Source organism: Carassius gibelio, chromosome A23 (genome assembly GCF_023724105.1).
Source record: "Carassius gibelio isolate Cgi1373 ecotype wild population from Czech Republic chromosome A23, carGib1.2-hapl.c, whole genome shotgun sequence".
Taxonomy (NCBI): Eukaryota; Metazoa; Chordata; class Actinopteri; order Cypriniformes; family Cyprinidae; genus Carassius; species Carassius gibelio.
Genome location: NC_068393.1, coordinates 7,590,587 through 7,606,339, shown reverse-complemented (window position 1 = coordinate 7,606,339; position 15,753 = coordinate 7,590,587). Strand labels below are relative to the sequence as shown.

At 39.2% G+C, this 15,753-nt stretch overlaps 1 protein-coding gene across 3 annotated transcripts in view; it reads right to left on the bottom strand.

Moving 5' to 3' along the window:
* Positions 1-223: 223 nt before the first annotated feature.
* Positions 224-15,753, bottom strand: part of LOC127944676 (synaptotagmin-2-like) — a 74,009-nt gene continuing 58,479 nt past the window's right edge. For 2 of the 3 annotated variants that reach the window (XM_052540834.1, XM_052540833.1), the window contains exons 4-9: positions 12,169-12,300; positions 7,526-7,693; positions 7,268-7,435; positions 6,127-6,244; positions 5,173-5,306; positions 224-5,091 (exon numbers count right to left, since the gene is read on the bottom strand). In XM_052540834.1, the coding sequence (XP_052396794.1) occupies positions 4,876-5,091; positions 5,173-5,306; positions 6,127-6,244; positions 7,268-7,435; positions 7,526-7,693; positions 12,169-12,300 (936 nt within the window). In that variant the 3' untranslated portion in view covers positions 224-4,875. The remainder of the gene's footprint in view (positions 5,092-5,172; positions 5,307-6,126; positions 6,245-7,267; positions 7,436-7,525; positions 7,694-12,168; positions 12,301-15,753) is intronic. The other variant, XM_052540835.1, reaches the window with a different exon arrangement.

The following is a 15,753-nucleotide window of genomic DNA, read 5'->3' as shown; positions in this document are numbered from 1 at the left end:
AGGTTTGAAATAGTTTGAAATTAATTGAAATTGTACCCGTACAAGTACATAGACAGTAAAATACTTACTACATTAAGAATACTTGGAAAATAGAAGGGTTTTGGAAATCACTCTTACCAGCTTTGATTAAACATCTGCTTCTGAAGCCACGAAACAGGTTGTAATTTTGGGTCGAACATAAGGCATTCAGTGTTAATATAATAACATCACAAACAGAGATGTGTGTAATTAAAAGGCCTTTATTTTCTCATTTGTTTCAGTACAGAGCTGCTAACACACATGGTAAGTCTGTAGAGCTATTTGGTTCCCTTGACGTCTTTCCAAAGATTGCTGATGCTCATGTACTGTCCACTAGGTGGTTGTGGGGAGAGTCTGTGAGCAACGTTTTCTCAAAGTGTCCCATCAAGGGCTAAAGCATGCGACTGATCCACACTAGGCACGACAATACGGACATGAACACACGCACACGAGAACACCGAAACATGTACAAACATAGCCTGAGGGACAGACCCTCACAATCTCCCACCGACTAAAAGAACAGATCACCACGAAGAGAAAAAAACATCTCTAGATAAGCAAAATGAAAAGTGCAAGAGAAGAATCAAATAAAAGAGACACAGTCTTTAATCCCTAGTTTTGCAATGTGATTATGCCATTGCAGACATGAAGGCATTGGCTAGCATTCCAAAAAATAATAAAACGTCTCTGTTATGGGTCGGAAGAGCAGTCTCTCATTGATTTGTATGACATAAAACAGTCACCGAGAGTTACAAAAACAAGCTAGCTGGATTTATAAGCAGATTTGTACATGGAGAGCAACTTAAATATGAAATCCACTGCTCCCAAATATCTTCGCTTTAAAGTAACAACTCCGTGGTGTGCGATCAGGAATGTTTCAGACAAATTTTCATTGTGCACGTTGCCATACAGGCAGAATGGCAGTGCTTGAGTAACTCACAACAAATACTTATTATTTATTAAAGGGTCTATGCATTATTATTAAGGTCGCGCATACACACTCGAAACCTCAAGCAATGCTGATTGAAATTACTTGGATAAGTCGAACGTCTTGCACAATTCTGTTCAATTTTATTGTCCGAATGTCCAAATTATAGACTTTTTAGGTATCCCATATTGCATTTTGGATTGTGAATTATTATTAAAATGGTAAAAACAAACAACTTTTTATAGTTATACAACCATTTAACTGCCCTTTGCCCAAAAATGCATGTGTGTACATATATAGTGGAATGGCAACAACTAGGACCACATGAATTATGTTCATACAGACATCCCCCACACAAACCCATTATGCATCATAAAATCAATAAAAAACATTGAAAATTCACATTATTAACAGAAAGACTGACTATAATGCTTAATTAAGCACATTTAAGGAAACAGTGTGGCCCTGTAGCTTCACAGACTATGTGGAATGTCGAGGAGATTCATCGGCCTGTGAAAGGAGAAGTTTTAGTATCATCTATATAGCTGAGCTCTAAAGATTTAGCTCAAGTCTTATGGCTTTATCTTATTCACACTCGCACACACAAACTTACGGTTTATTGGCTAGTTAAACGCTGATCTTATGTAAAAGATTCAGAAATAAAAGCTTGTTAAAAAACAATGGGGACTCCAAGTTTTCCATAACACGACTGATAATATTGTGCTCAGGCAATTTTTTTGCCAAGGTAGAAATCAGTTGGTCTGAAAAAAATCACGTAAGAATGACATAAAGTCAGATAAAATGGCAGTAAACGTGACTTCTCTCATTGGCACTAACAGTGAAATAAATGATAATAAAGTGTATTATTATTACTTTTTTTCATAATGATTGGTTGGGAGTGGTTGGAATATCCACTTGGAGCCCCCGCTGGAAGTTTTGACCTCCCACAAACATATTCTGACAAAGAGACATACAAATATTACTCTGAAAAAAATAATAATTTTGAATAAATAAATAAATGAATACATCAACATTTTGTTCCTTAGCAGTATTAGTAGACGGCAAGCATGCGGCTACGTTTTCATTCTATATTAGTTCACACAAAGCACTTAACATACAGTATTTGCCCATGATGTCCAGGCATGGATTAAACATGAAAATGAACATTAGTCTAGTATACTTCATATTCTCTCCAATACCCACTCACAGAAAATAAATACATATTTGATTCGATTAGAAAATATACACAGTATCTTAACCCCCTTCCGTTATGTTTACTAAAATGACAAAGAACGCCTACTTAGGTACACAATATTTTGTATTATTTTTATTCTTTTGCTTCATCTCTGAAACATGCGCATCTTTTTGTACTTTAACATGCAGTATCATAAAGTAGGAACTATGCATATAGAGGTCAAAATACACGCCTATGGGTTTGGGGTGGAAGTTGCAAGTTGCGATTTTTTGGTGAAAGTTCTTTAGGAGGAGGGACATATTTACGCAAGAGACTAAACCTAAGAGTAAACAAAGACAGTGATTCCTAAAATGAGGTTTCGATACGATACTAGCGGAAAAAGAAAAGCATGATGTCATATAAACAAATGGTAAATAATCACACATTCATTAGACATGAAAATATCAAATTGCACTATGAATGTGGATGGAAATACCTACTGTTCCACAATCGAACATCAGAGTTATTGCAACTCATATGGGAGACGTCACTGAAGCAACTTTTAAATGGAGATTTTGCCGCAATCTTTAGATATTTTTAGGTTTGAATGACACAGAATGGTTTCGTTTTGTTTGATTATATGTAAGATTTAAACTAGAGTGATGTTGCATGTTGTTTGAATACATTACCACAGAGACGTTAGTAATGCAGGAAAAAGCCGCTAAAGTGACATTTCCTTATGAGAATGAATTGGTTTTTATTGGGTTACAGCTTGTACACAACAAAGTCTCCATAAAATTCACGCTTGGCTCTTTACATGAAAGTTTTGGCCTGGTTTATAAGTCTATACTCAATAAATGATGCTTCAAAAAAAGTATTGATCCAATTCAGGCTTGCAAATTTCCCACCTATTTAATAACTGAACAAATATCACAAGATACCATCATTGCCAAAAGAGTTCCTACAGGCAATATGAGGATAAAACACACAAAGATTTAGTGGTTGCACTTTATTTTACAGCACCTGTACTTACATGTACGTATAGTGTACTTACAGTGTATTTATCTAAGAAAGTTCTGGTAATACAAGGTAACTACATGGGGTAGGGTTAGGTTTAGGGGTAGGTTCAGGGTTAGTACCTAGTTATTATACAGCTATTGTAATTACTATAATAAGTACATAGTATGTACAACAGGACAATAAAATAAAGTGCTACCATTTCGTTTTGTCGGTCTTAAGCATAATGATATTCTCAGATCCACATCCTCACGCAATGACTGATACTGTAAGCCCTAAAACAGCTTTCAAATGATACAAGCTCCCGTTTTAAACAAATGCAAACTCTTACAACTCCAATCAAGAATGCGGCATCACAAAAGCAAGTATTGAGACTGATAGAGCAACATGTATAGAATGCAGTTCCAGTAGTGCAAATAAGTTCAGCGGTTTGGTAAGACGTGCAGTAAATACACACATAACAGTGTCTTCTATCAGTTCTTCTCGTGAAACCATAACAACGTCTGGTTCAAACCATGAATAAAACATGAAAACAAAAAGTGATGGAAGCTCTCAAAGGAATAGTTCACTCATGTTTTTTGAAACCCGTATGACATTCTTTCTTTCGTCCATACAAAAGGAGACATTTTGAAGAATGTTCACACTGAAAGCCAATGGTGACCAAGCCTGTCAAACAAAAAGATTTTAGTCAAATTTTGTGAATAATAACCTAAATTTCAGTCTGTCAGATCATCAGAAGACTTGGAATTTAAGACAATGATTCATATTTTTTTAAGCTTCACTGCCTCTGGATCATCAGTCACCTAAACTGTCTGGAAGAGAGCAGCGTGAACATTCTTTGAAACATCTCCTTTAGTGTTCCATTGGCGTAAGAAAGAAAAGTGAGTAAACGATAACTTAATTTTCTTTTTTTGATGAACTATTCCTTTAATGAGAGGGTTCAGAACATCAAAAATGTACAAAGCATTGACTGAAACAAAAACACACCTTCATTTAAAGTGCTCAGGCAGAATACATTTACTACAAGAAATCAACGCAAAGAAACAAATACACCCATGCTAACAGGAAGACGTTCCTGGCAGCTAAGAATTGCTTATTTCATGATGTTTCAAGGCTTGTCTCCTTTTTGTCAGGGTTTGTTAGGATGTTGGGCAGTGGAAGAAGCCAGCTGAGAGCTGGAACTGAAGAATGGAAGAAGAGGTTGTTTCGCAGGCAGTGTAATCGACACCTGAAAGATCCCTTCCGGTTGGGCAGGAGCATCGAGTCCAACTATCTCTCCAGTTCCCACATTTTATTTTATTTTTTTTATTATTCACAATGATTACCAATTCTTCACTGTCCTTTCAGACTCATCAAAAGTAACAGAACTGATTTGATCTAGATGACCAGAGAATCTAGAAGGAATGTGTTAAAATAGGCAGTGGAAGTGGCAGTGCTTTCTATCCCTGGTCCCCGATGGAAAACTGGAATGCTGTTGGATATCTGGGTGTGAGTGTGAGCTTACATCTCTTCTGGAGGATATACAAACCTATGAGCTTGGCCTGTCTTCAGGAACATCTGTGGAAAGAGTCTTTCTGCACATCTCATTTTAGCTGTAGATAATACCTCTAGTCATGTGGCCCATGGCTGTAATTCAGTGCTGATTGAGTAAGATGACTATAGTGTGCATGTTGAAAAGTGAAAGAAGGGAAGGAAGGGGGAGTTAAAGGTGAGAGGGAGGGGAGGAAGAAGCACAGGATTACTTCTTGGCAGTGAGGGCCGCTAACGTGGCATCCACCTCCTCCTCAGGTTTGAGTGGATGCCACTGAGCGATGGGCCTGCGTGGGTTCGCCAGCATGTCTGACCAGTGCCGGAGCTCAGTGCCCTGCGCTCTGCTGCCCACCCAGATCTTCCCGATGGCGTCATTCTTGCCGATCTTATCGTAGTCCAGCACCGTGATCACAGCTTGTATTTTCTAGGAAGGAACAGATATTGCGCTTAAAGTTTGGAGGAGCAGGAAAAGGCGAGCTCTTGTGTTGAGATGTGTAGAGCGTACCTGCATCTGGTCCTGTGGGATCTCAAAGCTGAAAGACTCATTGTAGTACGGGTTCAGGGTGTTCTTCTTCACAGTCGTCTTCTTCTTCTTCAGCCGCTTGCCATTCTGCAGAAGATGAATCTTCACGTAGGGATCTGCAGAGGTTTACCAGAACAGGGAGTCATATATTTATATATTGTGTGTGTATGTTTCAGTTGCAATCTTATGCAACTTTTGATTTGTGACTAGACCTAACCTAACCCTAACCCTAACCCTAATCCTTACCTAAAATAACTTACAATTAAAAAGCTAATTCAGAATATTAATAAATACCTTATAGTATATGATTTATACTAAAATAAGACTGTAAAGCACAGAACTGTAATAAGCAGGCTAACCCGCTCTTAAGGAAAATTGTAAGCTTATGAATCGCTCTTTCCAGTGGTCAAACCTGGAACCAACCCTGTGCTTATATCATTAGGCCACCAACACCAGGTTTGATCTATAAACACCTCCAATTTTTCTTTAAGATTGGAAGGTTAATGTTTGGTCCCTTTTATGCTGGTGCAGCGTGTTGTTCTCAGAGCCGCCAGCAGCAGATGGCAGCAGTGAGGACCGACTGAAGGAGATGTGTGAACTGCACAAGCAGGACTGCAGAGTCAGCATGTGTGGGCTATCTCTTCTTCACGGCTAGCACTGACACTAAAGCACAGGCGTGACACAGACGCACTGCTGCAGCACAGAGGCCTGCTGTGCATGTCTGCCAGAGACATGACAAATTAATGAAGTCATAAAAAAAGAAACAAAGGATGAGTTATGTGTCATACTTGCAAACTGAAGAGAGAAAACAAAGTAAAAATATGTTTTTTGGGGGTTATAACATATGCAGGAACATCCAGTCTTCTGCGTGAGTTTATCTCTACCCATTCTCTGGTGGAGAGAGAAGAGACAAGGCACTGCATTGTGTGTTTGTACCTGAGAGTCCTCCAACATCCATCTTTTTCAGGTTCTTAGCCTCGAGGATACAGATGGTGAGTTTTCCAGCTGTAGGTACATAGCGCAGAGAGATGCAGATATCCCCAAGCTTTTCTTGCTGCGTTGGGGAAAATGACATGGGCCGTTTTAAAGGAACAGTTCACCCAAAAATTTGTCTTGGGAGAAGTTGTGAATTTTTTTTTTTTTTTTTGTGAGGCTGCCTTTATTTGTTCAGAAATACTTGATTTGAAATATTTGAAAAATTTAAAATAACTATTTTCACTTTGAATATATGTTAAAATGTAATTTATTCCTGCTATGTAAAGCTGTATTGTCAGCATCATTACTCCAGTCTTCGGTGTCACATGATCCTTCAGAAATCATTCTGATATGCTGATCAATGCTGCTCAAGAAACATTTGCTAATATTATCAGTGCTGAAATGATATTCAACATTGATAGACATATAGATAGATATCTAGAAAGTAATACTTTTATTCAACAAGGAATGTTTCCACTAATACTAAAATATTATGCTATTATATAACACTGTATTAAACATAGGCCTGTATAATAAGAACCGTTATTAATAATTGAGCACTGATAATTGATAATAACTGAGTATCAAATCAGCATATCAGAATGATTTCTAAAAGGATAACTTTAAACTGAAGACTGGAGTAACGATGTTAAATATTCAGCTTTACATTACATACATACAATTTACAATATATTCACACAGAAAACTGTTATTTTAATAAAATTCCACAATATTACTGCTTTTACTGTTTTTTTTTTTAAGCAAATAAAAGCATCTTTGTTGAGAATAAAAGACTATGTTCAGTTTAATTACATGAAAAAAAAAAAAAAGAGTAGCTTGAACATTCTGCTGCTAACATATTTTTGTTTCCTGCAGTTTGGCACAACATGGGAGTAAATGAAGTAAATGAATAAAACATCAATAGTGTCTCATCAAACAGTCATTTTAATGGAAACATGATAAGGTAGAAAATAACAGCATTATGTAACATTATGGGCGTAAAAGCGTGTTTAGAGGCGCTGGTTCATTAACTCTCATTATTATTAGTGGACGACAGCTGCTAGTTAACATGAAGTGAATGACAGATGCAGGACAGATGTACCTCTTCTTTCTCTGCGCTATCCAGGTCTCTCCATTGCTCGATAGGTTGTGCCAGGTCCAGGGTGTTCATGGGAATCTTCACCTCACCGATCACATCATGCTTCGAGAAACGGTCGAAGTCGTACACAGACATGACCAGAGTCTTTCCTCCCATTTCAGTGAATGGAATCTAGAAATCAATCAACATCAGCTCATGAGTATTTTCAAAGTGTTGGGTGTCGAAACCTGGCATAAACTGGTAATGTAACAGATACTCTACCTTAAAATTGAAAGTCTCGTTGAAGACGGGGTTGAGGGTTTTCTTGTGCACCTTGGTGTCAAACTTCTTCTTCTTGTCTGGGAGAATGAAAACTTTGACGTATGGGTCTGAGGTGCCACCACTGTCCATGGAGAGAAGATCTGCAGCTTGCAGGATGCCCACTGTCAGCTACAGGATAACAGTGTCAGTCTTTACTGAGCAAAATCTGTTGTAACCTTTCATATGACTTCTGGTTATGCAACAATAGTATAATGGAACCAGCATGATTTTTTTATTTTCTAAATCTGGCACAATCAGCAGCATCACATTGAAGTCAAAAAATGTCCAGTGTCTGTCAAACCTAGTAGCTTTATGTTGGTCAGCATGGCAAATTTGCATTAGAAATATAAACCAGTTGCAAAAATCTGCATAAAATTTTTTGCCCTCATTCAGAATTCTAGAATGCATATATCCCTTTTGAAATGACTGGATTTCCCCCCTGAAAATGGTAAAAAAAAAGGTACTATGACCACATATTTAACTAAAACTAAAACCATAAAAAATTATTTATAGTATAAATAGAGTATAAATAGTAGTTAACTTTATAGAATAAATACCTAATGTATCACTGAAATACAATACAATATATATATAAAAAAAACTACAAATAAATAAAATATACATCAAATACAATACATAAATTTGAAATAAAATTAATAAAAACTATTTAGACATTTAAAAATTTTGGCGTGTAAGATTTTCATCACGCACCCCACCATGCAGCACAGGTATAAAAGGAGATAATGTGCAGTCGTACATTCAGTTTATCACTGAGGAGCTGAGACGGAAGATAGGACAGGGCTTAGGCAGAGGAACCCGCACTTCTGTTCCGTACAGTGAGAATTGGATAACACTGGGAAAGCGTACCCAAGAAGTAGAACGCTATGGAACCACATCCTGTGCATAGGAGGTAACATGTGGAAATTACACATATGAGCCAGTTTTCCACTGTGGGGCCAGTGCGAGCCAGGGCCGAGTAGCACTTGGACCTGTAGCACCGAGGTCAAAATAGCGCTGCGTTTCCACCATCGGGCCAGAAGCACCGCTGAGCTACACTTAAACCCACCCTTTACACGCCTGTCTGGAACAACGTCATGCAACCCCATCATTTCACCAACAAAGATAATTTCTTAGAAAAGAAACAAGTCACTGGAAAAAGCCGAACACAAAACTAACACGATAAAAGCGGCCGTTTGTTTGCATGCTTTGTTAAATATTTAAATCCAAAAGCATCAATGTTTTACTATAATAAGTGATACATTAATCATAATGAATTAATTTATCAGGATTTAAAATTAGTCACACAGAAGTAAAGCGTTACGAACAGCCTGCTTATTCAGTCGAGTCTGTTTCTGTTTATTTGTAGTCACAGTAGCCTATATACATCACTACACGGATCTAAACTTTCGATATGAGACTAATGACAGATAAAATATGTTACTAAATAAAAACATGATTGTGATAGAAAATAAGAAGCTGTCAGATTTTTTCAAGCATTCACAGTTTACCATGTTTACTCTGGTAATGTTAATGCTTAACGTGCAGTCTTTTGCATTGCTTATAAATATTTCTGCCTTGTATGGTGATTATAATCCACACCGAATCAAGTTATTTCAAACACTCACAACTGACTGAAAGTAAGTTTTTAGCTCAACTTATTTTAAAAGTTTTTAATGCTGATGTTATAGCTGTTATCTTTCTGAAATTATCCGCGGCGCTGATGCTCTCCAGATGCGGAGAAATTCCACCTTTGTTTATAACCACTCCTCTAGTCTCAGCTGGCCTGCTTTGGCCCAAGATTTTCGTCAGGCCAAAAATAACGGGCCATTGACCCTGAGGAAGCACCGACGAGGCACGATCAAGCCCCGGAAGTGAAACGCGATTGGCCCTGGCATGCACTAGCACGCTCGCTTTTGGCCTGATAGTGGAAACGCGGCTATGGACATACATATGGAAGTCCCTGCGGTAGACTCAGCCCACCTGGGGTGAGATCACTACACAGCAGAGATGGCAGAGAGATCCCTGTCAGGGAAAGACAAGGGCTTACTGTGAGGGAAGCCGTACCATGGAAAAATACAGATGTGGGATCATCCGAAGGGGGAATCACTACACATGGGCATCTAGCCCAGCACAAGGGCTGACCTTGGGCATGCACACGAGTGCTGGATCTGGCGTCTGGCGCTCCGCCACGCCTGACTGCCGAGGGTGTGGGAGGAACTTCAACAGGGTTCGCCAAGAGGGAAACTGAACTGAGAAGCACTTTAGCACATGTATCCGTTCCGTAGAGGGGAATGGCGCAGCAAGCGTGATTGACACTGAGCCAGTCCAGCATTACAGGCCATCTAAGGCGAGTACACGAGAGGACACAGGCCTTACACGGAGTTTATAGAATCTCACAAATGTGTTAGGTGTTGCCCAGCTGGCAGTTCTACAGATGTCTGCTACCGAGGCACCCTGTGCTAAAGCCCAGGAGGAAGCCACAGCTCTTGTAGAGTGTGCTCTCACTCCAAGGGGGCACGGTAAGTGATGGGCCTGATATGCTAAGACTACAGCCTCCACTATCCAGTGGGCAAGTTTTTGTTTGGAGACAGCCTTTCAATTCTGCTGTCCTCCGAAGCAGACAAAGAGCTGGTCTGAGGTGAAGTGACCTCAGATGCTTCTAACTACAAAGGAGGAGATGGCGGGCGAGTTGCGACATGTGACGGGGGTGTAGACCACCCTGGTGGTTGATGTACGCAACGGACGCAGTGTTGTCCGTAAGTACCAGTACATGCTTGTCATGTAGCCTCAATCTGAAGTGGCGCAGAGCAAGCCATACTGCCAGCAACTCGAGGCAATTGATATGTCACTGCAGGCGAGGCCCTGTCCAGGTGCCTGACACTGCATGCCCATTGTACATGGCACCCCAGCCGATGGCAGAGGAATCTGTTGAAACAACAACATGCCTGGACACTTGCACTAGGGAAAAGCAAGAAAAGCAAGGCCCGTAGAAAAACAAGGTCCAACCACGGACTGAAGGTTTGGTGGCAGGATGGGGTAACCAAGACCCGGTGCGTGCCGTGTTGCCATGACCATCTCAGGACTTGATCGTGAAGCCAACGCTGAAGCGGTCTCATATGAAGTGACCCGAGCGGCGTGACAGCGGCAGTGGATGCCAAATGCCCCAGGAGCCTCTGAAACTGTTTCAGTGGAACCACCTTCAATGAAATGACTCCAGGCAGTTCAGCATTGACTGAGCGCACTCTGTCGAGTCCAACTCGACACTGAGAAAAGAGATCCTATGCACAGGGGAGAGTTTGCTCTTTTCCCAGTTCACCCGAAGCCCCAACCGGCTTAGGTGGTTGAGTACCACGTCCCTGTGTTTGCACAACTGAGTTTGGGACTGGGTCAACATGAGGAAGTAGAGAATGCGATGCCTGCTTCCATCAAGGGCTGCCTCCATGACCTTGGGGAAGACGAGAAGGCGACAGGGACACCCCGAAGGGGAGGACCTTGTACTGATATCCCCACCTCTCGAACACAAAGTGGAGAAACGGCCTATGTTGGGGAAAAATCGAGACATGAAAGTATGCGTCCTTCAGGTGGGGAAGCCCCCTCACTGTAATCCTCAAATCACCCTGGCCATGAACCGAAGTAGCCCTCATCTTTAAGGAGGAACTAGAACAGGGAGTGGGACTCCTCCTCATTTGATATAGAGGAGCCTTGAATGCAACATCGCGATGGTCATGTTCCCACAAGGAGAACACAACTCATCCTCGAACGCTGGCTCAGAGTGCTCGAGGCTCAGGCACGAGGTGCAGCGATCGTGACCATCAGATGGAGCCAGGAAGTGACCACATCCAGAAACAAGAGTGGAAAGACATCTTTAAAAAAATTGCCCCATCACTCATGGAGCTCTTTTAGAATTTGCTCTTTTAGTTTGAAAAAACAAAGTGTAGAAGCGCCTAGGAGGAGTTGCAGCGTTACTGCAGAATGGGAAGCAGCAGCGTGCAGAGAAAAAAGCAGCAGCACTGGCAAGCCCAGCTGATGCGCCGTAACACCAACACTCGTGAAAAGGCTTTGATGACACTCTGCTCAGGAAACTGAAGGCTCAGCTCCGAAGTGAAAAGCTGAATGTGCGACTGCATGCAATCTCCTTTTATACCCGCGCTGCAGGGTGGGGTGAGCGATGCAAATCTCGCATGCCAATATTCATTGGCTTGTTTTGTTAACACTCAAAGGCGATTTGTCTCTCTAGCGAGAATCCCAATTTCGACATTCACTGACGTAACGTTGTACGTGACTGACTGAAGGGGAACTGTAATGCTATGACACTAAAATAACACTGGATGTAATTTTTTATTAATCCTTTATTCATTTGTCATTGATCCTTTACTCCCTGACTTCTTGTCCATTTGTGAATATTTCTGTGATAACAGACATTTTTAAAGGGTGCTTTTTTGTAAAAAAAAACCCATAGGAATAGTTTTAAGCAATTATTTGATGATGTGTCATGGTATTTAATTCATGCCACCATTTCTAGCTGTTTAGTTTCTGTATAGAGATATGTTTCACTCTGCTTGCTGTACATTGTTTAAACACTGTAAAGCGTAGAGTGGCCTTACCTTGTTGTCAGAGAAGTCGTAGTCAAGGGAGAACTGCAGTTTTCCGAGTTTCTCCTTCTCTTTCGGTTCCTCCTCTTTCTCTTCAGTTATTCCCATGTCTATATCTTCTTCATCATCATCCTCTTCCTGTTTCTGGAGAGACAAAAGCACAGATGGATGTTACAGGAGAAACTAGAGCAAAGGCACAGGAAGGTAAATTAAGTTCCCCAAACATGATTCATCGGGCAAATTTGCAGCTTACCTGAAGCTTGCCAGGTGTCAAACCACCCGGGTGTTACTGTATGTAACTGTGTTAGCGATGACCTTCATAGCAACATGACTTGATTTCACTTTTCCTTTCATGACACCATTTGTAATCGTCTACTTTACTTTTGTGGAGCAAAAGACAGTCAGAAGACTTCTAGTCTTTCTGAAGCAGTCTGTCCATAAATTGATTGTCAGTCTGCAAGGTATATTAAAACCCTGAGAGGAGATGATTGAATGTAAAAAACTTGCTTTTGCACAGGACGAAAGATTCAGAAGATACAAAAGCAAAGTGTTGGTGCTTTAAACCCAATACACATCAGCGCAGGTATACAATGTAAAATGATGGACATTTTGGAAGAAATGTTTGGCAGTCAGATACTAAAGATCACAGAATGAGTGTTATTTTACACATAAACATTTCTCTTTCACCAATTTAAAGAAACACAAAGAAATCCAAATGACCCAAGGACCGAAATCTCTCAGGTTTCATTAAAAACATTTTCATTTGTGTTTTGATAAATGAAAGTCTTATGGATTTGGAACAACACAAGCACATATGACTAAATTGTGATTTTTTTGGGGGGACAAAGTCTTTAAAATTTTCCAATGCCTGCAAGATAAAATAAAAACAAAACTAACTTGGATTTAGTCACATTTATATATCTGTCAGATGTTTTTCCCTTTCTAGATTGGCAGTCTTGGCCCAGAAAGACACTGTCATAACCAGACGTGACGTGACACCGCCACACGATAAAAAACAAAACAAAACATATAAGATTTTTAGTTCAGCTGGGTCACTCGGTCTGCATTAGTAATGTAGAGTACTGTTAATGTGTGAATAGGTATGCAAATGTATACATTAAGAAGCAGGCAGGACAGCCTATCATAGCCCTCGGACCGAGGAATTTGATTGGGCGAACATTTTATGGTCCTACACCTTCCACAAACAAAACAAATACATATAAATACATTTCGAGCACTTAACTAAGTTATTGCTATCAGTTTGTGAAGAGACTTTCAACCAGCATAACAAGTGATCTTTTCACCCAAATCAGCTTCCTTACCTTGTAATAAATGAAAAGTTCAAATACAAACTGAACTCAAAAATTTAAAAAATCGCCATGGCCCTCCTGAAGGTATATCCATAACAAAGATTGTATTAGTCTCTCAAGTATGTAATTTAAATAATGTTAAAATAGTAGGGATGCACGATATTGGATTTTTGACAATTTCAGATATTTTTTTAATCATTTTGGCCGATACCAAAATATTTCCTTTTGCTTGTAAACAACACCAAGTCTCTCCTGTGCACAAATTATAAGCAAAATAAAATTCCAAAATAATTTTGGTTAGTTTTTAACAATAACTTATTTGGTAAAATTAAATAATATTAATACGTTTTTGACAGTACATTGAAACTTTGAAAATATCTATAGACTAAATAAACGATATAACAATCGCTGAATTTTTTTGTTTGTTAAATGAATTAGATTATGTACTAATGTCACTGTAAGTGTAGTGTGGAGAGACTCCACCCACACACTATTCTGATTGGCTGTGTTTATTGATTAAGCTTTCACATCACAAAGGCCGAACGTGTTCTGACTTTTCTGAACTTACAAATTGCTTGTCATTGTAATCTTATCACATCACGGCCGATTATGACATGGTGTAATCAGTAAAGTAGACCAGACATTATGCTGATAACTGAAAGTCTCTCTGCTACCCTAGCATTTGTGTCCCCTGAAAGATTGGAGTTAACATAGTACATATCCCTGTTACATGACTAACACTGCTTTGGGCATAGTAGTGACCCCAGCAAGTTCATCCACATTGGAACATCCAGCCACTCTACCAAATTCCTGCGGTGACTGTTCATTAGATAAAGCATTTCTGAGATTTTTTATGCACTTTGAAGAATTTATGCAGCTTCAAACTCAATGCTAGTGAAACAGCAAATATAAGCTTACTTAGAGATGTCTGCTTCAGCTTTGGGAAAAACAAGAAAATAAAATAAACACAAGAATACAAGACAAATTAAAAGAGTTGAATCAGAATGTCCCTTAATAGAACAAAAAGTGCTCGGGGTGAGGATTCATCCTTCGTGACCACTCACCCCAAAATATACAAACACACACATTTCCGAAACACACGCTCACACACATGAAAAAAAACAAAACAAAAACAATTTCTCATATCTTAACTGACAGGACAGAATGCATTCATGCATGCCAAGCCACAAAATGCAAAGTCTGAAAATATTCCACATTGATTGCATATTGTTCAAGCAATAGTGAATAAAACGATGCTGGCATTAAATCTGGAGGATGATTAATGATGTAACAGACTAATGTGGTATTACTGATATGAAGTGTGTGGTGATTCTCTTACATAACTTCAGGATATTTGCATTAAGCATTCAGAGGCAGTCATGCTAAGTTCTAGCACATTCATCTTAGTAAAGGTGGAAGATGTAATAAGAAACGGTGAAGGAGAAATCAGTCACTCACAATAAATGATTATTTGCACCAACAGCCCTGTGATCAAATTAGCATGTAATTATTAACCATGTTTATTACAATATGATTTAAGTTCCTAATTTTTTAAAATGCTATTCACTACCCCAAGAAAAAAAAAGAAAAGAAAAAACAAACAAACAAACACTGGCCTATCACGTGTCCAAAATTTATTATGTGCTTATTTGTAAGAAACCAGTACAATGCATGTGTGTTAAGTGGAATTATTAATCATGAAGGCATTTTAAAAGGTTATTACATTATGATAAATTAAACCGTGGTTCAGTTCCTGGGACAGTGAGAATATCAAAGGTGAAGCGTGTAATTTCTGAGCCACTAGCTTTGTGGAATTGCAAATATGAAGACTGTTTTCAAACAGGTTTCCCATGTCACCTGTCATTGGTCGGCTAACAGATAGCTCCGCCCCAAACTCACTCCACTAGTTGAGCAGAGGAGCCCAGTGTTTGGATAGTTAGCATTGCACAGACAATGTAAAGCGCTTTGAGTGCTTAAAAAAGCGCTATATAAATGTTTGTTGAATTATTATTATTATAATATTATCATATTAGCTACATCGTCACAGGGATAAAAGGATCTTTATTGATGGATACTTAAAAGCAGCCGTGCATGCTTAAAATTTTACCTTTGAAAGCAAATCACCAACTGTAAACATTTAATACATTTACAGATGCTTTACCAGTGCTTTTCTTTTGATACACTTATTCAGCAGGGATGCATTTAATTGATCCAAAGTAAAAGAGAATATTTTTAATGAAAAAAAAAAAAAGATTTTCTTTTGAAGCCTGAAAAAAAGCTTAATTGT